This window comes from Onthophagus taurus, chromosome 3 (genome assembly GCF_036711975.1).
Source record: "Onthophagus taurus isolate NC chromosome 3, IU_Otau_3.0, whole genome shotgun sequence".
Lineage (NCBI taxonomy): Eukaryota > Metazoa > Arthropoda > Insecta > Coleoptera > Scarabaeidae > Onthophagus > Onthophagus taurus.
In genome coordinates, this window is record NC_091968.1 from 23,075,191 (window position 1) to 23,098,683 (window position 23,493).

Here is a 23,493-nt window from a genome sequence, read left to right on the forward strand (position 1 = left end):
TAGATCGGTATCTATTTACCAGAAGGGGATAAAAAGGTTGAAATTGAGTAAAAAAAGGGAAAAATGACCAATTCGAATTGTCTAATATGTTTGTTAAGACCAATTTTTACTTATTCAAGTATAATAACCACCCAAATTGTTTTATCTTGCCCTCATCGCGATGAAAAGTTTAAGATTGAATACTCGAAGTTATTTGGAGCGATATCGACCGTAATATTTTTAATTTCATTAACTTTATTAATCATTTTTTACCAAATTTTTTTAAAAAGCACCAAAAGCATAATCGAGGTTGTTTTTATAATACACGGAATGTTTTCTTACACAAGGATGGCGAATTTAACATTTTTCGGCCATTTAAGAGTAAAAGAAAAAATTATGGAGTTAAAACAACTTGTTAAAGTGCTAAATCAAGCTTCTTATTATGGAATTGAAGTGTTTTTAAGCGAAACTACGATTCAAAGATATAAAACTTGGTCGGTTGTTGCGATAACGGGAGCTGCGTTACTTGAAGGGGTTTTTTTATTATCGTGTAGTTTTTATTTCGACACCACGTTATGGACTTTAATGGAGCAAACCACGAACGTTTTTTGCTCATTTTTGCATGTTATAGCTGTTGGGAATTATATTTTATTTGGGTTTTTGTATAAAAAGTTATTTTCGGTTTGTTTAAATGAAATGAAACGAGATTTGGGGGAAAAAAATTGTTTCATGGTTATTAATAATAAGAAGAAATTTAACAAATTAATTCGGTTGTATTTAAAATTAATGAAATGTTACGAAATTTATGGGAAAAGTGCTGAAGAAATCGATACGATCTCGTTAATCATGTATATAGCGATGTTTATTAACACCGCTTTTTTAATTTATATTGGTTGTTACTACGAAACTATAAATTATAGATTCGTTTTTAACTCGATGCAATCATTGAGTGGATTTATAATAATTTCTTTTTATTTGTTTCAAATCGAAGGGTTAAAGCACATTGTAAGGAATTAAATTTAATAATCCTAAAAATAAATTGATTTATTTTTAGGGAAATGATTTAAAATCGTTCATTTTTAAATTTCCAATTAATTCGCTTGATTCGTTTACCTCAAATCAAGTTGAACTCGCTTTAATCTTGCTGGAAATTAAAACACCTTTGATAAGACCACTACAAATGTTTACAGTTGGAAGTTCGCTTATTGTTAGCGTATGATTTCGAATTTACTTTTTAATATTTATTTAAATAATTATTTTTAGATGTTTGCATCAACAATAACCTACGTTTTAGTTGCACTTCAATTTCACGTCATGTTTTCCGATTAGTTAAAATTAAAAACTAGATGGCAGCATTAAGTACAGTACATAGTTTAGTAAATAAAAGGACTGATTGGAAGAGTTTCAAAATTAAAATCGAGAACTCCATGAACCTTTCTACACCAATAAGAAGCACTGAAGTGCAGTTAGATACATAAGTAGAGATCAAACCTAGAGTCAAGGGCAATAATTGACTAAGCGACAAATGAATAATGTTGAGAAAAATGGCATTTTCGTTTTCATCCCTCTAAAAATACAAGACTTCTCAGAATATACAGGCTCAAACTATTGAAAATTGCTTGGTGCCTGTCCATTTTTATCACAGAACACTGATGACAGCTATCACAAGCACAGAGGGCATACAGGGTGTTTCTGTAAGTCGTGGCATAAATTTAATCAATAAAAATAGAGACAAAATGATGATGAAAAATTTTTGAAGGAAATAATCTAGAATTTGCCATCTTGGCCATCTTCAGAGACTCTACAAATAGATTAACATCTCTCATCTTATCCATTTTACAACCAAGTTTCTTAATATTTTTTTTTGTTTTGATAAAAAAGGTCACATATCAAAGTCGAAATCAGATTATTAGCTATTAATTTACAAAGTTAAAGTTTAAAAAGTTGTAAAATGAAATTAAGGGAGAAATTCAAAAATCATCATGTGGCTTATTTTTTTTAATCAATGTGAAATGACCCAAAAGACGTTAAAAATAAAAAGAAAGTGCGGAAAAGTGACTAACACTAGATTAACTTCAGTTATAAAACTTCTATTATATGATAACTAATTTCAGGTTTAAAATGTCAACCTCAATTTTGACATATTTGTAATCTTCATTAAAAATCCTTTAAAATGAGTACAAACACGACATATTTATCTTCAATATTAATGAAGTTATGGTCAACTTCCGGTTAGAAATGTCAACCACAATTTTGACATATTTGTAATCATCGTGAAAAATCCTTTAAGATGAATTTGATTAATCCAACATCGTATTCATGATTAATGACATTAAATTCTCTTTAAAACAAAAAAAAAGATAATAAACTTCTGATTGTCACTTTTTTGAGGTTATGTCAAAATTAAATGTGGGATATCGGGGGTGTTTGTTGAGATAATCGAGTCTAGTTTGGACTCAATTTGAAGCATTTTTAATTCCCCACACGATCGTGGATAAATAAAAAACCTAACCTCAGTTTATAAACGTCAAATTAATATTATTTGATATTTTCCGCCATCTTGATTAATAATTTTAATTAAATAACAGCGAAATTCTATATTTTTACATAAAAGTCCCCCGCGAACTTAATTTCGTTCAAATCGTATCATTTTTCATTGAATTATCCGCGATCTTGTCTTTATTTTGACAGAATTTAATTAAACCAACATCGTATTCGTAAACTATATTAAATTCTCTTTAAAACGAGCCCAACCTCGGTCGAGTTATCTTAAAAGACAACAAACTTCCGATTGTCACTTTTTTGAGGTTATATCAAAATTAAATGAGGGATATCTCGAGTGTTTTTTAAAATAATTGGGTCGTGTTTGAACTCTAATTAAAGGATTTTTAATTTCCCACGTGATTATGCACAAAAATAAAACCTAACCTCACTTTGTAAACGTCAAATTAATTTTATTCGTTATTATCTGGTATTTTAACGCAACGTTTTGTTTTTATTTGTATTTATTGACTTATTTTTTCAGTAAACCTCAAATTATTTATTGCCAACGATTCTAGTTCTAGGTATAGTGTTAATTCTACATAGTAACATTGCTAGTGTAAAACCAGAACTAACCTGTATATACTATATTCCATACATAATGAGCACCTGTATATTATATTATACTTTTTCTCCAATGACGTCACGTTTCCTACCTCACCCCGTCAACGTCAATTTGTCCGTGTTGGATAACCTTATAACCAATACCATTGTCTTTAAATATTATAGTCTGCCAACGCTCTGTAAAATATGGTTCTTATCCGAGATATTATGGTCTGTATGGTGCTGCCGAACTGAGTATTTTGTTGTAACTATATTTTAAGACAATGCCAATACTCAACGGACCTTGGAATACGTCATGAAAGAACACCATGAAGTTGTCCATTTGTCTATTATATGATAACTAACTTCAGGCTTAAAATGTCAACCTCAATTTTGACATATTTGTAATCTTTATTAAAAATCCTTTAAAATGAGCACAAACACGACATATTTATCTTCAATATTAATGAGATTATGGTCAACTTCCAGTTAAGAATGTCAACGTGAATTTTGACATATTCTTAATTTTTATAAAATGTCTTAAAATTTGTCACAAAAATGGAAATATCAAAAAAAAAATCAAAAATTAAGGTTGGTATTAATATGTAATTAAATTGCTAACTTCGGGTTTAATGTTTTTTATTCTAACATTTTTGTTTTTTGATATAAGTGCGTCATTTTTGAACTCATTTTAAAGGTTTTTTGAGAAGATGACAAGTATGTCAAAATTGACGTTGACGTTTTCAACCGGAAATAATTGTATCTCCTTTATGTCGAGTTTGGACTCATTTTAAATGATTTTTTTATGAAGTTGACATATGTCAAAATTAATAGTAACTTTTTGGTTGATTTGAGAGAAATATCGGGTGAAATATTAATCGTTATCACTTATCTGGTTTTAATTTAGGATGAAACAAACAATCTTCTTGACAGGATAGGATATTATTCAGGATCTTTTTCTTGATAACAGGAACGGATGTTATTCAGGATCTATCATTTATTTAACTTTATATTTTAATTCACTATCTGGTATTTCTTCAGTCAGTAAAATTTTGAGGTTATGTTAGAACTTTTTGATAACAGGTTATAAAACCAATTTTTTAACAAAACGACGTGCGCACTAAGACGCTATTAAATCAACTGTCCGTAGAAATGCAACTCTAAACAAAAACTTCGTACTAAAAATTGAACGCATGTGGCGCCATCTGTTGGGGATTATTTTAGTTGGTTTTGGAATTATTCAGCTAAGAACCGAACGTTAGCTGAAACAAAGCTATAATGTCAATTATAATCTAATTATTTAATCATACCATTATTACTTTATTATACTCTTACCGAAAAATCACTTTAAAATGACGTTTTCATCTGTCATTCTGAACAAACTTCAAATTTTAAAAGTTGAAGTTAGCTGCAAATTTAAAAATATAACACGAATTCGAATCTATACTTTTTAAATTAAAAGAATGTTCCGGATAATAATTGTTATTGCTGTCTCTCATCATTCCCACTATTAATAATTAAATTATTAGTTTAATTAAATTATTTCAATATAGACGCTAATGCCATCTTACGGTGGAATTTCGACATACAATCAGCCCCTGGGGTTGAACTTGACAGATTAATAATTATTTGAAATGTCAAAATTTCAAAATACGTCAATTTAATTTAATTTTTTTTTTAATTCTGTCTTTAAATAATTCATATTATATTGTTTTAAGAATAAATTTAAATAAATTAAATTTGATTTTTCATAAAAAAATCATCTTTAAGTTTGATTTCAAAAATAAATTAACAAAATAAAAATGAAAAAACCGTTAGTAATGTAATAATACCGGTGGGGGATTCACACGAAAGACGCGGAATTTGCAACGCAGCATAAACTCCTAAATGTTATCGGTTTATTTACAATAACGTTTTAGCGTTTTAATTTTATCTGCGAGTTTTATAACATGAAATAAAAAGCCGGGTAAGTCTCAAAACAGCGGTTAACCTCCAAATTTTATGCAGTTTAAGATCAAATTCCAATTATTGCAACATAATATGTTTTAAGCCCAATTAATTTTAACCTATTTCAGCGGACATTCCAAAACCTAACCTTAAAAAAACATCATGCTACTTAAAATCGTGTTTTCTTCATTATTTTTTTGTGTTTTATCAGCGACGAGTTTTCCAAACCTTATTTGGACACAAACTTGCACCATACCTATAGGAAGAGATAATATTACGTTTCAAAAGTAAGTTAAATCACATTTATTTGATCACAATTTTAAGTAATTCTTATTTTTAGCTCTTTCATCCAACACAAATATAAAACTGAGGATGTTTTTTTCTCAGCTTGCAAAGATTTATCTCAAATAGGTTGTGATAAAGAGTCATTTGGCTGCCTCTTAAGAGGGGATGAAATAATTAATTTTATTAATAAAACAGAGGAAACATGTATGTTGATTTTTATTCTAATAAAAAAGACTGTTTTAATTAAATTTAATCATTTTCAGCTGATTATTTTAGGTTAAAAAGTGAGGGGGGTTATTTATTCGATGTAAAAATCAATTTAAGAAGTCCTAAGGTGAGGCTAAGTTTATTTTTTGGTAATAATAATAATTAAGAATTTTTTATTTTAGTATACACTCAATGTAAAATCAAAAAACTTGTATGAACTAGAACTTGATCCACACTTTAAAGAAAATTGTACAAAAACTATTCCAAATGGTCGAAATTTATTTTTAAATGATTTATACCAAAGAGATATTTTTATGGAATCTAAAGAACATGAAGTACATTTAAATTTATGTGAAACAACACCTTTAAAGTGCCCCAATGATGCCTCAATTTGCTTGATTAATAAAAAAACGAATCAATCAACAGAATGGGGGAAAATGGATCATTTAAGTATTGATGATAATTCAGGGAATCTCGTTTTTAATTATAAAACTAAAAAGAAGGGTGGATTACATTCCTCGATTATATTAAAATGCAATTGGACCACTTCTTTGGGGGCTAAATCCTTTCAAATAGTAAATACAAACAAATTAGAGGTGGTTATAGAAAGTAATCTTGGTTGTTCTAAAAATGATTTGAAATGTGTTGTAAGTTTTTTTTTAAACAACTATTATTAGGAGTCGTTATTTTTTGTTAAATTTAGTTTACAGATGATATTTATACGTATGATTTTTCGAAATTATCCCATTTTAATGGTACAAAGCTTATAGGTTATAAAAAAGGGGAACTTAAATTAAATATTTGTGGCCCCCTTATGAGTCACAAAACATGTTTCGATCAAAAATCCCAAATTTGTCTTTTCGATCATGATTTAAATTATGGAAGCATTCCAACACCAGTTAAAATTGAAAACGATATTATTAAATTTACAATTAAAGGTTAATCATTCTCAATTAACTCCAATTATGATTTAAAAAATGATATTTTTTAGATGGTTCTCAATGTCCAAAAAATTCCACAGTTAATTTACAAACAATTTTTGAATTACATTGTTCTTCTATTGAAGAAGGGCCTAAATTAATAAAAGAGAATGATTGTAGTCTTGAAATACAATGGAAAACACCGAAAGCGTGCCCTAAAGCTAATTCTGCTGTTGGGAGGCTTAGTTATCAAATAAATCGTTCGTGTTCAATTCAACATGGTGATAAAACATATGATTTAACAATGTTAAGTCGAAGTAAAAGTAATCATGTAGCGAAAAGTGGTGAAATTGAATTTTTGATTAATGTTTGTCGAGCGATTGTTCATGAAGATGATATGGGTTGTAATGAATATATGGCGATGTGTTTAAGAAATCGTTCTGAACCGAACATTAAAAGAAGGTTTAAATAAAATAATACATAGAGTTGCTTACTAAATTGGGTACACAGGGGAATGAAAGGTAGATAATAGACTACCTAAGTCTAAAAAAATGTCACTTAGTTTATTTTATTTTAACACTAATTGAAAATTTGCATATGGTGATTTTTCGTTAGCAACACAGTTAAAAACGAAGATGTTTGGAGGCTTAGGTTGTCTATTGTGAATATTTCAAATTATTATTAATTTATTTTAAAGTTCTACAGCCTTATCTTCAACTTATATTAACACATTGACAAGGTGTTGTGTCAAGCATTAAAATATAAAAATAATACATTTTTTATTACGTTAGAAAATAAGTAACACTTGCTTTAGCTAAATCACATTATGATATTCAAAAAAACAGTTCTTTCTTTCATTACAACATAAATAAACATTGCACGCAGTACATTTTGAGTGGGGTCTAGCTTTAGCAGAACTTCCTCTTTCTTTTGAACTTGCGCTACGACATTTTCGTGGACGCAGTAAATTTGAATATTTATTGATCAGACCTGTAGCTACAGAACGACGAAAATCTGATAGAATATTGAGAAAAAACATATTGAGCAAAAACTAATATTTTCGCGTAATCTAAGTGTCAAAAAAGATGCCAATTCAAAAATTTCTGGAAGCCGTGTTTATTGAAATTAAGAAATGAAACTTATTTTAAATTGAAGCTTAAAGCTTTCTCTTTAAAATGATGTATAATAATTGTTGGGTTGGATTAGAAAAATATTGAGAAAAAAAATGTTGAAACAAAACTTACATTTTCGTATAACCTAAAAGTGTCAAAAAAGATGCTAATTTAAAAATTCCTGGAAGCCGTATTTATTGAAATTAAGGAATGAGACTTGTTCTAAATTAAAGGTCAAAGCTTTCTCTTTAAAATGATGTATAATAATATTTGGATTAGATTGGAAAAATATTGAGAAAAAACATATTGAGCAAAAACTAACATTTTCGCATAATCTAAGAGTCAAAAAAGATGCTAATTCAAAAATTTCTGGAAGTCGTGTTTATTGAAATTAAAAAATGAAACTTATTTTAAATTGAAGGTTAAAGCTTTCTCTTTAAAATGATGTATAATAATTGTTAGGTTGGATTGGAAAAATATTGAGAAAAAAAATTTTGAAAGAAAACTTACATTTTCGTATAACCTAAAAGTGTCAAAAAAGATGCTAATTTAAAAATTCCTGGAAGTTGTATTTATTGAAATTAAGGAATGAGACTTGTTCTAAATTAAAGTTCCAAGCTTTCTTTTTAAAATGATCTATAATAATCGTTGGGTTGGATTGGAAAATTATTGAAAAAAACAATGTTGAAGTAAAACTTACATTTTCGTATAACCCAAAAGTGTCAAAAAAGATGCTAATTTAATAATTCCTGGAAGCCGTATTTATTGAAATTAAGGAATGAGACTTGTTCTAAATTAAAGCTCAAAGCTTTCTCTTTAAAATGATGTATAATAATTGTTGGGTTGGATTGGAAAAATATTGAGAAAAAAAATGTTGAAACAAAACTTACATTTTCGTATAACCTAAAAGTGTTAAAAAAGATGCTAATTTAAAAATTCCTGGAAGCCATATTTATTGAAATTAAGGAATGAGACTTGTTCTAAATTAAAGCTCAAAGCTTTCTCTTTAAAATGATGTTTAATAATTGTTGGGTTGGATTGGAAAAATATTAAGAAAAACAAGGTTGAAACAAAACTTACATTTTCGTATAACCTAAAAATGTTAAAAAAGATGCTAATTTAAAAATTCCTGGAAGCTGTATTTATTGAAATCAAGGAATGAGACTTGTTCTAAATTAAAGTTCCAAGCTTTCTTTTTAAAATGATCTATAATAATCGTTGGGTTGGATTGGAAAATTATTGAGAAAAAAAATGTTGAAACAAAACTTACATTTTCGTATAACCTAAAAGTGTCAAAAAAGATGCTAATTTAAAAATTCCTGGAAACCGTATTTATTGAAATTAAGGAAGGAGACTTGTTCTAAATTAAAGTTCCAAGCTTTCTTTTTAAAATGATCTATAATAATCGTTGGGTTGGATTGGAAAATTATTGAAAAAAAAAATGTTGAAATAAAACTTACATTTTCGTATAACCCAAAGTGTCAAAAAAGATGCTAATTTAATAATTCCTGGAAGCCGTATTTATTGAAATTAAGGAATGAGACTTGTTCTAAATTAAAGCTCAAAGCTTTCTCTTTAAAATGGTGTATAATAATTGTTGGGTTGGATTAGAAAAATATTGAGAAAAAAAATGTTGAAACAAAACTTACATTTTCGTATAACCTAAAAGTGTCAAAAAAGATGCTAATTTAAAGTCCTGGAAGCCGTATTTATTGAAGTTAAGGAATGAGACTTGTTCTAAATTAAAGCTCAAAGCTTTCTCTTTAAAATGATGTGTAAGAATTGTTGGGTTGGATTGGAAAAATATTGAGAAAAAAAATGTTGAAACAAAACTTACATTTTCGTATAACCTAAAAGTGCCAAAAAAGATGCTAATTTAAAAATTCCTGGAAGCCGTATCTATTGAAATTAAGGAATGAGACTTATTCTAAATTAAAGCTTAAAGCTTTCTCTTTAAAATGATGTGTAATAATTGTTGGGTTGGATTGGAAAAATAGTAACAAAAAAAATGTTGAAACAAAACTTACATTTTCGTATAATCTAAAAGTGTCAAAAAAGTTGCTAATTTAAAAATTACTGGAAGCCGTATCTATTGAAATTAAGGAATGAGACTTAGTTTAAATTAAAGCTCAAAGCTTCCTCTTTAAAATGATGTATAATAATTGTTGGGTTGGATTGGAAAAATATTGAGAAAAAAAAGGTTGAAACAAAACTTACATTTTCGTGATTTTCGTATAACCCAAAAGTGTCAAAAAAGATGCTAATTTAATAATTTCTGGAAGCCGTATTTATTGAAATTAAGGAATGAGACTTGTTCTAAATTAAAGCTCAATGCTTTTTTTTTTAAATGATCTGTAATAATCTCACCTAATAACCATTTAATAATAACCAACAACAGCACTTTTCACTAAACTTCCAACCTCACATTTGGACGAATAAGTTTAAATATACAGATTCTTTCTTGTATAGTAGAAAGTACCGACAGCTCTAAATGCACCGAATAGATTACAGTTTAAAATGACTGTTTAAAACTACCGGTACTTTAAAGTACTGTCGAGACACAAAGAGTTAAATTATTTACCTACTTCAAAATTAACAACTGGTAGAATGGATTTCAATTATAATTATTTCTTACATACGCTTGTATAAAAATTACTAAACTACACGTTTCCGGAGCGGTTATGATGTGGACGATATGATTATTATGTGCGTTGCCATGGTAACAGAGACAGTTTAAACAAAGGATAGTTGCTGGCGTTATCAGTTAAATAATATCTACTAGAGAAATGGTACATTTAACGGAAACAGAACAAATTATTATTTTAACAATGGTTGGTTTTGGAGATCGTATGAGAACGCAACATGAAGTATGTGTTTTATTTAATAAAACATATCCAAATCGACAACCAATTAGTCAATCGGTTGTTAGTAAAACTTTAAAACATTTTAAGGGGACGGGTCATGTAAAGGATATTCGAAAATGCGGTCGGCCGAATGTTGCAACAAATGAAGATATGAAGCAAGGTGTGTTAGAAAAAATAACTAGCTTTAAATTTCGATGTCAGTACAGGATCTATTCAAAATCCTTATAAACCGGCTTTACTGCAACAGTTATCAGAAGATGATTTTGATAGAGGTGTACAATTTTGTGAAAAAAATGATAATATTTTCTGACACAAGATCCACCTCACTATCAACTAAATGTACGCAGGCTTTTAGATGAAGTATTTTTGAATCGTTGAACAACATTTTGAACATTTCATTTAATACTATTACCGTTTTTGTTTTTTTATTTCCTGTTATTGATCGTTATAAAATTATTATTTGTTACAATTAAATGAACTAGTAACTACCCATGTTCTTTGAACTAAAATTGCACTAATAAACAAAAAAATGACGAAAACCTGTTGCGCTGTTTTGAAAGAAAGATATTCCGCCACACATGCATGTGTATTTAGGAAAACGGAATATGGAGAAGACGTTACAACTTTGAGTTTGTAGCAGCTCTATGAAGAACCGCATATTGTACAATCCATCAAAAAAAATAGGTTAAGATAACCCGGCTATCTAGAAAAGATAATCCCCAAAGCAAATGTTTCGCCAAACTGTTGTTGGAACTCACATAAAAGGCTGGCCTAGAAGCAGATATAAGGACCAGGTGGAAGAAAGTGTAAAAATGCTGGGAGTTAGAAACTGAAAGGCCAAGGCATGAGATAGAAGGGAGTGCAATCTGATGCTGGAACAGACCAAGACCCACCACAGCTCTTTCTACGTACAGGTTGAGCATATACACCCTTTTTGATTACAAAATCCTCGGTTGTTCCAGCGTTATTTACTCGCACTTTCGCATTTTGGTACCAATATAGATTACCAATTAGTCTTATATCATTTGCATCCAGTCCCAGATCTCTAAGGTATGTGACTTTCTTTGATCTTGGCAATTTTGCACAAGTATCTGGAGACTAAACATGGCTTTTCTGATTCCAAATCCGGAAAACTAACTGGTTCCACTTGCTTCCTCACATTTTCGATAAAGCCTTTTATTCTTTGGACAAGGATGCATTCTTAACGTCTCACAGTGGGGTATTTCACATAGAAACATGATTAAAAGTCGGAAATACAGATTCACAGAAATCAAGGCGGCTGCTGTCACTTAACGTGACCAAGTGTTTAGGAAACAATTTTCCGCATTCTTTATTGGTGTCCGGTTCCTCTACACTGCGTAATCAGTTGTCATTTGCGCTCTTTGGTGTATGCACGTATTTCGCCAAATTATCATATTAAATCGACGGCATACATTTAAAGGTGCTTTTGTGTATTGTACAGTGAGCAGTGAAAATTTTTGTAATGGATGTTACAGACCCAGGTATGTATAAATAGAATCAAGTACTTTTTTCAAGTTTAATTCTATAGTCTTAGTTATTTTTTATTTATTCTATTTGTGCATGTTTAGTATTTATTTTTGTTTTTCTTCTATATTACGAAGAGTTTTTGTTTTATTTCCAGGCTCTTCCCGATTTTATTTTTTTTCACATTTTTTTGTTTGAAGAATTTACTCTACTATACTATAAACAACTACTGCCAGAAACTGCCTAAAATATTAAAAAAAAATAAATTAAATTAGTAGTATGTAGGCAAGACATACTTATTTTTGGTACGCCCTTTACTATTCTAAGCTGTTCCTCGTTTTAGATTATGTTGGTTTCAATGTCATGACTCGAGAAGGCATATATAATCTTACAAAACAATGTAATGGAAGAGATTTTGCGAAGAAATTGGATATAGTGGAAAGAAACATCATAAAACGGCGAACGTTCGCGGATAAGAAAAAGCAACAATTTTTGCGAACATTTTCGCGAGTTAAATCTGAGATGAAAACTAAATGGCAAGCTGCTAATCGTACAGAAAAAGCGTTCTTAGAAAAAAATCGTAATTGGTTGCAAGGGACTGTTAAAATAACGCAGAAATGTATGTCGAATATAGATGGTCGTCCGGAAAGCGCTTTTGAAGATTTAAGCGATTGCAGTAAACGCCGCAAAACAACATTTTTGAGGAAGGAGAATGAAGCTGAAGCTCTCTTGTTTGCTGGTCAAATGGCTCTCCGAAAATTTGGAAATGTGAGTGGAGCACAAGTGGTAAAGGACATCATGTCATCGCCGTCACGTGGTAATAAATATAAGAAAGCTTTTAGAAAGAGTGAGACGTCTGAGCCCGAAAAGTTAACACCAACACAAGCGTTATCTATGTTTGTAGAAGCTTCATTGACACGAAAACAATATGAAATTATTAGAGAAAACTCAAGAAAACTATATCCCTCTTATTCACTTCTACAGAGAGCAAAACAAGATTGTTATCCAGACTCGAATGCTTATCGTGTTACTGAAACGTGTGCGGAAATTAAATTACAAGCATTAGCAGATCATACTGCAAAGCGATTAATTATTTACCTAGAAGAAGTTTTGATATCTCTCACACGAAAAGAATTGGCATCCTTGGAGCTGACGTATAAATGGGGTTGTGGTGGCTCTCAACAAGCACAATTCAAACAAACATTTTCAAATAGCAGCGATTCCGATTCCAATATTTTCCAGTCGTCACTAGTACCTCTTCAGCTTATTTGTAAGAAAAATAAGAAAGTAATTTGGCAAAACCCAACGCCCTCCTCACCACGTTTTTGCCGACCAATGAGAATCAGATTTATCACGGAATCGAAAGATGTGACAAATGAGGAAATTAATTATCACAAAGAGCAGATAAAACATTTAAGTACAACCGAAAATAATATCGGAGACAAAGAAGTGACGGTCAACCATAAAATGTTATTTACCATGGTAGATGGTAAAGTCTGTAATGCCGCTACCAATACAGGCTCGACCATGCGATGTTACATATGTACGCTTACGTCAAAAGATTTCAATGATTTGGAAAAATCTGAAAAAGCACCTATAAACTCAGAAAACTTGGAGTTTGGATTGTCGATTTTACATGCACGAATAAGATTCTTCGAAACATTACTGCATATTTCGTATAAAATTACAATAAAAAAGTGGCAAACAAGAACAGAATCAGAAAAGAATATTATAAAAGAACGGAAGCAAATTATTCAAGAAAAGTTTAGAAAAGAACTTGGCCTAATCGTTGACGTACCTAAAGCCAACTACGGCAACAGCAACGATGGAAATACCAGCAGAAGATTCTTCTCTAACGTAGAAACCTCGGCAAGTATAACAGGAATCGACCAAACCCTAATTGAAAGATTGGCTACAATTCTGGAAGTAATATCCAGTGGTCATAAAATTGACGCAAATAAATTTTCAGAGTACTGTCGAGCTCTACATCCAGTTGTATTACTGGTACCCCATGTCACCAACCCTCCATAAAATTTTGATACATGGCCCAACAGTAATAGAAAAAGCACTGTTGCCTATAGGAGCTCTATCAGAAGAGGCGGTAGAGAGCAGAAATAAACATTTCCGTCAGTACAGGGAAAAATATTCACGTAAATTTTGCCGGGTCCAGTGCAACCTGGATGTCATGAATCGCCTTTTGTTAACATCAGATCCATTTTTAAGCTGCAGTAGACCTAAATCCATTAAAAAGTTAAAACCGTTCAGGCCGGAGACAATTAAAATGTTACTTCCATGGGATGCGGAGGACAAAGATGAAACTAGCGAAGGTGACGAAGAGTCAGATGAAGAAGAGCGAGATGCGACTTAATTTTCGTCTTATTAAAAAAATACAATATATTAATTACTTTTTTACTACATAAAAAATACTAATAAAATTATTAATTACCTATTAAATATTTTTGTTTCATTTTTCCATTTTTAGATAATTACCAACCCAATTTCAATAAGCTTTGCTTTTGATGACAATAATTTATCACTATAGCTTCAAATAAAAATAAAGGAAAGCGCATATAATTTTGATCGACAATTTGGGTCAAATACTCCACTGTGCGTCTACGAGTACAGTACATATCATCATGGTTCGGAGACTTGCCACTCTTCATCGACTTAATGGTGTGTTTCATTTCTTAATATAAGAAGAAACTATATAAGGGGCTAATTGTATAGTTTTCCCATATTTGCAACAATTCTTCGGTTTTTGTCACTATTTCATTGTGCTCATTCTTAATGAAATTTGGCGATTATTATACAGCCCAGCTATTTCTTTGCCTTTTTATGTAAATGAAAGTTGTCTCCAAGTTTGTTAAGATCTTCAGACAACTTTTATGCATCCAATTCTCTTTTGCCACTCTAATCTCATTTCGTATTCTTCTTTGAAGACTTCTGTTCTGACATCTGACTTCTATTTGCCTTCGCTTCTCCATTACTTTCAGAATATCTCTATAATCACCTATAATAAAGAAACTAAGTACAAAAAAGTATTGTACTTTTTTTTACCCATAAAATGAAGTACTTCGCGATTGCGACTATTAATTTTATCACTTGAAGCATTGCATAATCAATTTAAACCAAGATATTTGATTAATTTTGAGATATTAGCTTTAGAAATAAAATGCTCCAAGGTACACCTTCCTTTATACATATATCATAAATTTTAAAACAAATTAATAATTATTTGAAATATTCACAATAATTTATCTTCCATTCCCTTATACATATACTTAATTTTATGACCAATTTTATGTATTTTTTAGATTTTTTAGTCTTGGAAGTGTTAGATCGCCTGAATATAAAAATGGACAACTCATTTTAGAATATAAAAACGGATATTTCGATAAAAATTGTTTTAGAGATGCTTCCGCAATAATTTATTTTAATTGTTCCAAAGACAGAGAAATTGAACCAACGTTTTTGAAGCACGAAAATTGTCGTTACGAATTCCAATGGAACACAAAGTACGCGTGTCCAAATGAAATAGATTGTGTAAAAAAAGACAATTTAGATAACTCAATAAGTTTCGAAAATGTGAAATCAACCTCGATTCAAATTAAATCCGAATTTAAAGTTTACACAATCGATATTTGTAAAGATCAATTTATAACAACCGATTTAAGCAAAAACGAAAAGCACGAATTTAACGTTTTCGCAAACGTCCAAACAAACGAAAATGGGACTTTTCTCAAATACAAATTAGCGAAATCTTGTCGAGATAAAACCGACTTTGATGAGATAAAAATCGAATTGGATTGTGAACCACTTTTAAATAACGATCATTACGAGGGTATCACCATTTCAAATTGTTTGCTTTATCTCAAATTAAAACACAACGATTTTTGTGCTTTTACACCAACGACACTAAAAACAATTACTTACGAAGAGAAAATTTCAATTAATAAAGAAAAAATTTATCATTACAACATAGAACCAAAAATAATCGATTGCACTATTCGTTTCAATTCTAAGGATATTCATTTAAACACGCTTCCACCTCTAACTGTTAAATCGCCGAATAAGAAATTTAATTATGCTAATTACACAATCGGTTCGAATTCAACATCGGTGTGTTACCCACACTTTATTTGCAAAGAAAATAAACCTCTCGTCACATTAAAAGAATGTCCGAACGTAACGACGGAAAAAAACGGATTAAAATTGATGTTTAATTCAACGTTTGGTAATAAAAGTGAAATATTTTTTTATTGCAATACAAATGAGGAGGAATCTCTGCCGATAGTTACCTTGGAACTAAAAGATTTCGTCTCTTTTCGATATCCCTTAAAAACAATATGTGATTATGAAAATCTAAGTGAAGGTACAAGTTCCTTATTAATTATTGGAATCGTTGTTTGTGTTATTATTATTTGCCTTGGAGGGGTGATTTTGTATAATAGACGATTCCTCAGGAGGCTTTGTAACAAAGATAAATCAAATACTTACGTTTATTGCAAAGTAAGATTTTTTTTGGTATAATTCATGTTGCTTAAAAATCGATATTTTTTTTTAATCTCAGTTTAAAGTTTCGACATGTTGTTTCTTAGGTTTTCAACGCTAAAGATAATCTAAAATCTATACCCTCCTCTTTAATTTATTGATTCCTGAATGCTAGATACTGTTGGCAAAAGATTAATTATTGCTATCAGAAGATTAAATACTGCTAGTAAAAGACTAAAAACTGCTTGGAAAGAAAAAATACTATTTCAAAAAGTTACCTACTGCTTCTAAAATGCTAGATATTGCAGGAAAAGACCATAACTTACTTGGAAAAGACTAGATACTGTTTTCAAAATAATACTTATTGCTTCTAAAACGCTAAATACTGTTGTTAAAAATTTTTACATACTTGGACAGGCGGAATACTGCTTCCAAGGCCACTTATTGCTATAAAAGACTTTAATAATTGTTTGGAAAAGAGATATGCTTTCCAAAAAGCTACCTACCGCTTCCAGAATGTTAGATACTGCTGGAAAAGACTAATAACTACTTGGAAAGAAGAGATATGCTCTCTAAAAAAGGTATCTACTGCTTCCAAAATGTTAGATACTAGTGGAAAAGATTACAATCTGCTTGGTAAAGACTAGATAGTGCTAACAAACAACTACAAACTGATTGGAAAGACGAGATACTGCTTCTATATTATAGAATCTATAAGACTACTTACTGCTTTCAGAGCGCTACATAGGGTAATTCAAATTCGACCCCCACCACTGGCATCTCAGAAACCATAAGAGATACAGAAATGGTTAAATGAGGGCAAAGTTGCGTATCTTAGAGCTCATCATTTTTCAACTAAGTTTTTGGATCTAGCCGTTTTAGTTTTTAAAATATGGCCGAAAAACAAAAAAAATGCCTTTTTCTTTTTTTGCGTGTAACTTCTTTATTTTTCGTTTTTTGTGAATCTGAAAAAAACATTCCTAAGGCAACTTTTAATGAAAAATGTCATAACATAATAATAGTAAATGACTTTATTCGTTCACTTACACCTATATACATTATACAAATTATATTTTATGCATATAAAAAGGTGAACGAAAAGGCGAAGTTCAGTATAATACTGATTTTCAACTTAACCTAAAGAGAGCGAAAATACAGATACGTACGTAATATAATAACAAAAATAATAATAATAATACAACCAAAACATGCAAAAGCAAATAATACTGCCATCTGTAGTGAGAACCTTACATACCCTCTAATGTATATGTAATATCTGTATGGTATATCTCTTATGGTTTCTGAAATCCCAATGGTGCGGGTCGAATTTGAATTACCCTGTATACTACTAGAAAAAATTACTACCTGTTTAGAGAAGACTAAATACTGCTGGAAGAAACTATTATCTGGTTGGAAAGATAAAATACTTTTTTTAAAAGACAATTAACTACTTTCAGAATGCTAAATATTGTTGGAAAGACTACTAATTGCTTGGAGAAGGCTAGATATTGTTGGCAAAGACTATTTAATGCTTTTAGAAGACTATATACTGCTGCTAAAACACTACTACTATCCGTGTAAAAAGTCAAGGCCCCTCACTTTAGAGATCTATATCTTCGCAACCATTCGATAAAAAAAATTGCGACAAAGTTTGTTGTAATCAGTGAACATTTCTATATAACATATGCTAATTTGAAAATTTTCGGATCCACGGTTTTCCTTTTATCACGAGTTAAATGAAAAAAGTACCCAATTTTTGAGAGTACCGGCATCTTTGTCAACTTTGCGATTTTTTTTCTCGAAAACTATGGAACGAAAAAATTAAAATTTTGAACAGGTGGTAGCCTGATGTGTTCTTAATGAGTGGCATATTTTATTTTTTCGATATTACATACAGTTTCACGGAAAATCGCGGTTTAGTAAGACGCTGTTATGTCGAAAACGGTTGGGTGGATTCGTAGTGCATGGATGAGAGGAGTACGGATTTACTTTTGTATGTGTATATGGTACTACAAATGTTTGAAACCTATTAATTGTATAAAGTTCCCAGGAAATGTATACAATGCTGAAATAATTTAAGAAAAATTTAAAATAATTTGTGAAAGTTTTTTAATACGCATTCGTGTGCATCAATCTTTCGATTTCTAATCTCTACATGTCTTCATTAATATCTTCTCTCCACCTCTTCCTTTTCTTCTTCCTCCTTATGGTGTCTAGTGTAGCATTTTCTTTGGTAGTAGATCTTAACCCATCGTTTGTACTACATGGCGATACGATCTAATTTGGGCAGTTCTTATGTCATCTAAAACGTCGTTTCATTATATCTTTATATACATATGTCTATTTTATCCTTTATTGGCCACCCTTTAGCTGTAGGTTATTATACTTCTAATTATTGAGTTGTATATTTTGTATTTACTTTCTTGAGGTATATGTTTAGCTCACAGTATACTGTGATTAGATGCTTCATATGAATAGATACTTCAGATTTCTCAAGTATTTCCTTCTTCCATATTTTTTACACCCTGGTATTTGTATGAGCTGCAATGTTTGATGTTTTGTTTGTCCTAGATAAGCAGATCTTGTTGTTTCAATACACATGCATTCAGTTTTTTGCAAGTCAACCTCCAAGTTGCATTTATCATACTTTTCAATTAGTTTGCGTGATCATCAGGAAATTCCAAGGTTTAGAGTGTTGATGTTCTATTCATAGGTGTGCCCATATGTTTAGCATTTTCTTTTCCATATTAATAATGTATATTAAATATACAACAACCAGCTGTTATGATATATCCCATTTATATTTATACTCTTGCATTGATATATAAGGTTTTTTTCAATTTTATTATTACAGCATTTCTGTTAGTAAGAAATAGCAAATGCATTTCCTTTTTATATGCTATCTTCTTTTCTATGATTTGGGTTAATGTAAATATATGGTCAATTGTGGATCTCGCTGCTCTAAAGCGGGCTTATTCTTCTGCCTCTCTTGTACTGCACTAACCTAGTTTACAATTCCGTTTTTAAGTATTCTCCCATATTCTGCTGATAGTTAGTATTGATTGCCGATATTCCCTGATATTTTTGGAGATGAACTGGATGTTTTTATTGCTTAATCTTTTATCCTCATTCCAATGTGAATTATCATTGTCTTGCATCCAAGTAATCAGTATGTTTTCAAAGTCCTGATTAGCCCTTTCTACACTTCCCTGACTTTACGAATGTCTAGTAGTACAGTATATAGCTTCTACTGTATACCACCAGTAGCTAACACCCCTTTGTAATGTTGATCAAACTATAAATTTATTGTCGTACACGTGATAGCTTAATAGTGGCTTGGCAGTATTTTGGAAAATTATTAGAAAATATAAACTTAAACGCCTCAATTGCTGAAAGAGACTAGATATAGTTGGCAGAAGACTAAGAATTACTAATGAAAGACTAGATGTTGCAAATGAAGCAGATTCTTCCTACAGACGACTTCACACTACTACCAGAAGACGAAATACTGTTGGTAGAAGACTAGATATTGCTGCAAAAGACTAAATATTGCTGGCAGAAGACTAAGCATTGCTAGTGAAAAACTAGATATTGCAAATGAAGCACATCCTTCTTACAGAAAACTACATACTACTACTAAAAAAACAAATACTGTTAACAGAAGACTTAATTTTGCTGTCAGAAAAGCAAATTATGTTGTCAGAAGACTACTAATGGTACAAATCCCGTTTAAATTTCTTCTAAATACTTGTTAAAATTACATCCCCCGCTTCCCGATTTCTATGTTATTTAGATTTGGTAGTCCAAAGAACTGAATTTTCTTCATACACTTCAATTAATTCAAATATTTCTTCTTGGGACGATTTTCTTTTAGGCGTCATCTTTGAGAAACGTGGGGCTAAATCATGTGTTTCTAGCTCTAGGTCTAGTGTTAGTTCTAGTTTTAAATGTATTTAACTTTAGATTGTGGTATATTTTAAAACTAAAACTAGACCTGCGCCTAATAATAATTTTGATGTTTTTTGAAAGAGTTTCGACGCACGGCTAAGAAAAAACTTTCCGGTGTTAATGTCAACTTTAATTTTATTATTACATTCGTAATCTCTATAAAATAACCTTTAAAATGAGTCCAAACATGACGCACTTATCTCAAAAAACAAAAAAGTTTGATTAAAAAACATTAAACCCGAAGTTAGCAACAATGAAGATAGCTATTTAATTTTTTGAATGTTAATACCAACCTTAATTTCTAAATTTTTTTATTATATTTTTGTGACAAATTTTAAGACATTTTATAAAATTAGGAATATATCAAAATGACATTGACATTTCAAACCGGAAGTTGCTTATATATCGAGTAATATTGGAATTAAACGTATCATGTTTGGGATCATTTTAAAGGATTTTTCACGACGATTCCAAATATGTCAAAATTGAGGTTGACATTTCTAACCGGAAGTTGACCATAACTTCATTAATATTGAAGATAGATACAGGGTGTACAAAAAGTAGGGAATAATGGTTCTACAGCCTAAACTTCAACTTACTTATATTAAAAAAAGTTACTTGAAACTATTTTCCGCATATCTTGGCGTAGAAATAAAATAAAAATGATGACGGCAGTCTGAGTTACGACATGGTGAGTGTTTTTTTTTTAAATGGAACACCTGTATATTTTAAGGTTTAACCTTTTGACAAGGTGTTGCAAAATGTCATAAGGTTTTAATGCTTTAAACTGCATAATTTTCGAGATATTGAAACATTTATTTAAAAAGATTTGACGTAGCGACAACCAAATTAATGCGTTATTATGGAATAGACAACTTAAGCCTTGACGTCATAGGGATGGGCGGAGCTTATACCGATTCCAAACATCTTCGTCGCTAACTGTGGTAAATAGGTTGTTTATTCCATAATTTAAGTTGAAGTTTAGGCTGTAGAACCAATATTCCATGCTTTTTGTACATCCTGTTTGTACTCACTTTAAAAGATTATTTAATGAAGATTACAAATATGTCAAAATTGAGGTTGACATTTTACACCTGAAGTTAGTTATCATATAATAGACAAATGGACAACATCGTGGCGTTCTTTCATGATGTATTTTTTATTAAAAAAAAACCTTTAAAATGTGTCCAAACACGATGCATTTATCTCAAAATCAAAAAAGAGAATAAAAACCATTTTTAGGTCTAGTTTTACACTAGCACTATCACTAGAACTAACACAAGAACTAGAAACTGTGTGCCGAAATTTTTAAATGACGCGACATACCATACTCTGCAAGACTTGAGGCATTTTTCTTGTCTAGCAACAGTTAACGATGTTAACGACACTAAACGTCACTGCAATGTGATTTCCACGGCTTGTTTTAATTTCTGATGACGCTGCCGAAGGAGCTGCGTTATTCTTTAGAGCTTGTAACTTTGGTATTAACAACAAAAAACAGAAATGATCAGAACAGACGAGACTACAAGCTCCTTATGTTTAAAATTAATTTCTTTTGTCAGTGCCCCCACAGCAAGCTTCAAAATGTAGGAAAAAAACACGCATTAGCCTTATTCACCATTGCTGAAATTGAAGAGCGAAACTACAAAACTACCGAATTGGGAAGGCACCTACAGAAATATTGGAAAAGGGTAAAAAAAGATCTTATACAAATCGAGCAATACGTTTTAGGTCTTTTAGGCATTTTAGGTGATACGTTTTTTATGTCGCTGAGTGTAGTTTGCCGTCTAGTTAATTCTAGTCTAGTAGTGTTAACACAGTCTATTTAACGACATGTAGTCAGTCGTTATGCATCGAAAGCCTAAGAAAAACAAGGGTGTTTCATCTGTAAATATACGTTGTAATCTCACCTAATTTAGTGAAAATAACGTTACTTTTAAGTTTATCAGATTAATTTTGTGCGTGGCTATAAAATAAACAATTTATATTAGGTGTTAGCCAGTTTAATAGGAAATTGCTTGGTTAACATTGCTTATGACGTCACAAAACGTGACGTCACATCGAAAGTTTAATTTATTAAAAAAAAATCGTGATTTTTAAGCGACATGATGATTCTTGAATTTTTGTGTTGTAAAAATTAAAATATTAAATTACTTTTTTTGTTGCAGAATAGTGAACTTTAAATAGTATTATTTTACTCAACTTTTTAAATTTTTTTGGAGGTTATATCTATTAATTATTTAATGTTAATTTCCCAGTGTTTTTTATACTTTTTTTTTCTTTAAATTGCGTTAATAAAACTAATAATTTATTATTATTTTATTCTTAAACATCAAAAGAATTCGTCCTAACCTAAAAAAAAACAATTTTATGCGTAATAACCAACTTCTTCAAACTTTGCCTTTATATTATACAACTTAATACATATCCTCTTGGTTAATATCGCTCATAAAATGCATCCCCCTTTCTTGTAAAGCTTTAGCAATTTTTTTTTGTTGATCCTGTTTTTGTTCTTGCTCTTTTCTTTGAGCATCTAAAATATCCTCCACAGACACCTCACTTAGTGGTAATTCCCCCTCTTTTTCGGTATCCTAAAATTTTCTTTTTACAAAATAATCCCACATATTTTCGTTTTAATTACAATTTCACCTAAAAGTACCACATTTTCACCTCGTACTATAAAAACACCCCGGGGAATATCCCCATATTCTTTCCCAACGTGTATCCTTTCGATCGTTCTGTGTAAAACGAGATTTGCAAATTGATCAACACTTCGGAGATAACCGATTAAAGTTCTTCCATCTCTAAGTAAAACCATGAGTTTTTCTAAAAAACCGGGTCATTCAAAATTATTTAAATCAAAATAACCCCTTACTGTCTAATTCATCTAAAAGATGAGCGGTTCCTTCTAATTCTGGTTTATTCATTTTAAAACATACAAAATAACGGGACTCAAACCACCAGACAATAATTTAAGGTTATGTTTAATATCAACATTAATGAAGTTAGTTGCAAGTGCCGCTGTATACAGAGTCGTTATTATCCGCTTATTTTTTTCTTTTAATAATTAATCTAACCTATTTTTAAGGTTATCTAATTGTTTATAAATAAAATTAAAAAAACCACAAGAAAGTGAACCGATTTCTCTTAAAAGTAACTGTTTCGTGACCT

The 23,493-nt window shown here is 30.5% G+C and overlaps 2 protein-coding genes across 7 annotated transcripts; one reads left to right on the forward strand and one right to left on the reverse strand.

Moving 5' to 3' along the window:
- The first annotated feature begins 4 nt into the window (after window positions 1-4).
- LOC111420150 (lysosomal enzyme receptor protein) lies at window positions 5-22,636 on the forward strand. 5 transcript variants are annotated; one of them, XM_071195396.1, is made up of 11 exons: window positions 5-1,192; window positions 1,243-1,673; window positions 1,739-5,029; window positions 5,139-5,297; window positions 5,351-5,499; window positions 5,559-5,629; window positions 5,685-6,149; window positions 6,206-6,440; window positions 6,494-6,884; window positions 15,198-16,392; window positions 22,491-22,636. In XM_071195396.1, the coding sequence occupies exons 4-11, from the start codon at window positions 5,173-5,175 to the stop codon at window positions 22,503-22,505; spliced, it is 2,646 nt and encodes an 881-aa protein (XP_071051497.1). In that variant the 5' UTR covers window positions 5-1,192; window positions 1,243-1,673; window positions 1,739-5,029; window positions 5,139-5,172; the 3' UTR covers window positions 22,506-22,636. The 5 variants fall into 5 exon arrangements, with proteins under 5 accessions (XP_071051497.1, XP_071051495.1, XP_022908840.2 ...); XM_071195394.1 differs by having other exon boundaries at window positions 5-984; window positions 1,034-1,192; window positions 1,243-5,029; XM_023053072.2 differs by having other exon boundaries at window positions 1,243-5,029.
- Window positions 22,618-23,284, reverse strand: LOC111420149 (U6 snRNA-associated Sm-like protein LSm1). 2 transcript variants are annotated; one of them, XM_071195401.1, is made up of 4 exons: window positions 23,198-23,284; window positions 22,964-23,148; window positions 22,737-22,913; window positions 22,618-22,674 (listed from the first exon to the last, which is right to left on the reverse strand). In XM_071195401.1, exons 1-3 carry the CDS (start codon window positions 23,247-23,249, stop codon window positions 22,740-22,742), a joined length of 411 nt encoding a protein of 136 aa, XP_071051502.1. In that variant the 5' UTR covers window positions 23,250-23,284; the 3' UTR covers window positions 22,618-22,674; window positions 22,737-22,739. The 2 variants fall into 2 exon arrangements, with proteins under 2 accessions (XP_071051502.1, XP_022908838.1); XM_023053070.2 differs by having other exon boundaries at window positions 22,618-22,913.
- Window positions 23,285-23,493: the final 209 nt, after the last annotated feature.

Excerpts from the sequence above, each read along its gene's own strand:
- LOC111420149 (XM_071195401.1), bottom strand. The coding sequence starts at position 23,249 with ATGAATAAACCAGAATTAGAAGGAACCGCTCATCTTTTAGATGAATTA. Across the intron at positions 23,149-23,197 it reads TCTTTTAGATGAATTAGACA|AAAAACTCATGGTTTTACTT; the intron begins GTAAGGGGTTAT and ends CCGGTTTTTTAG. Across the intron at positions 22,914-22,963 it reads TGGTACTTTTAGGTGAAATT|GATACCGAAAAAGAGGGGGA; the intron begins GTAATTAAAACG and ends AGAAAATTTTAG.
- LOC111420150 (XM_023053072.2), top strand. The coding sequence starts at position 5,173 with ATGCTACTTAAAATCGTGTTTTCTTCATTATTTTTTTGTGTTTTATCA. Across the intron at positions 5,500-5,558 it reads TAATAAAACAGAGGAAACAT|CTGATTATTTTAGGTTAAAA; the intron begins GTATGTTGATTT and ends AATCATTTTCAG. Across the intron at positions 5,630-5,684 it reads TCAATTTAAGAAGTCCTAAG|TATACACTCAATGTAAAATC; the intron begins GTGAGGCTAAGT and ends TTTTTATTTTAG.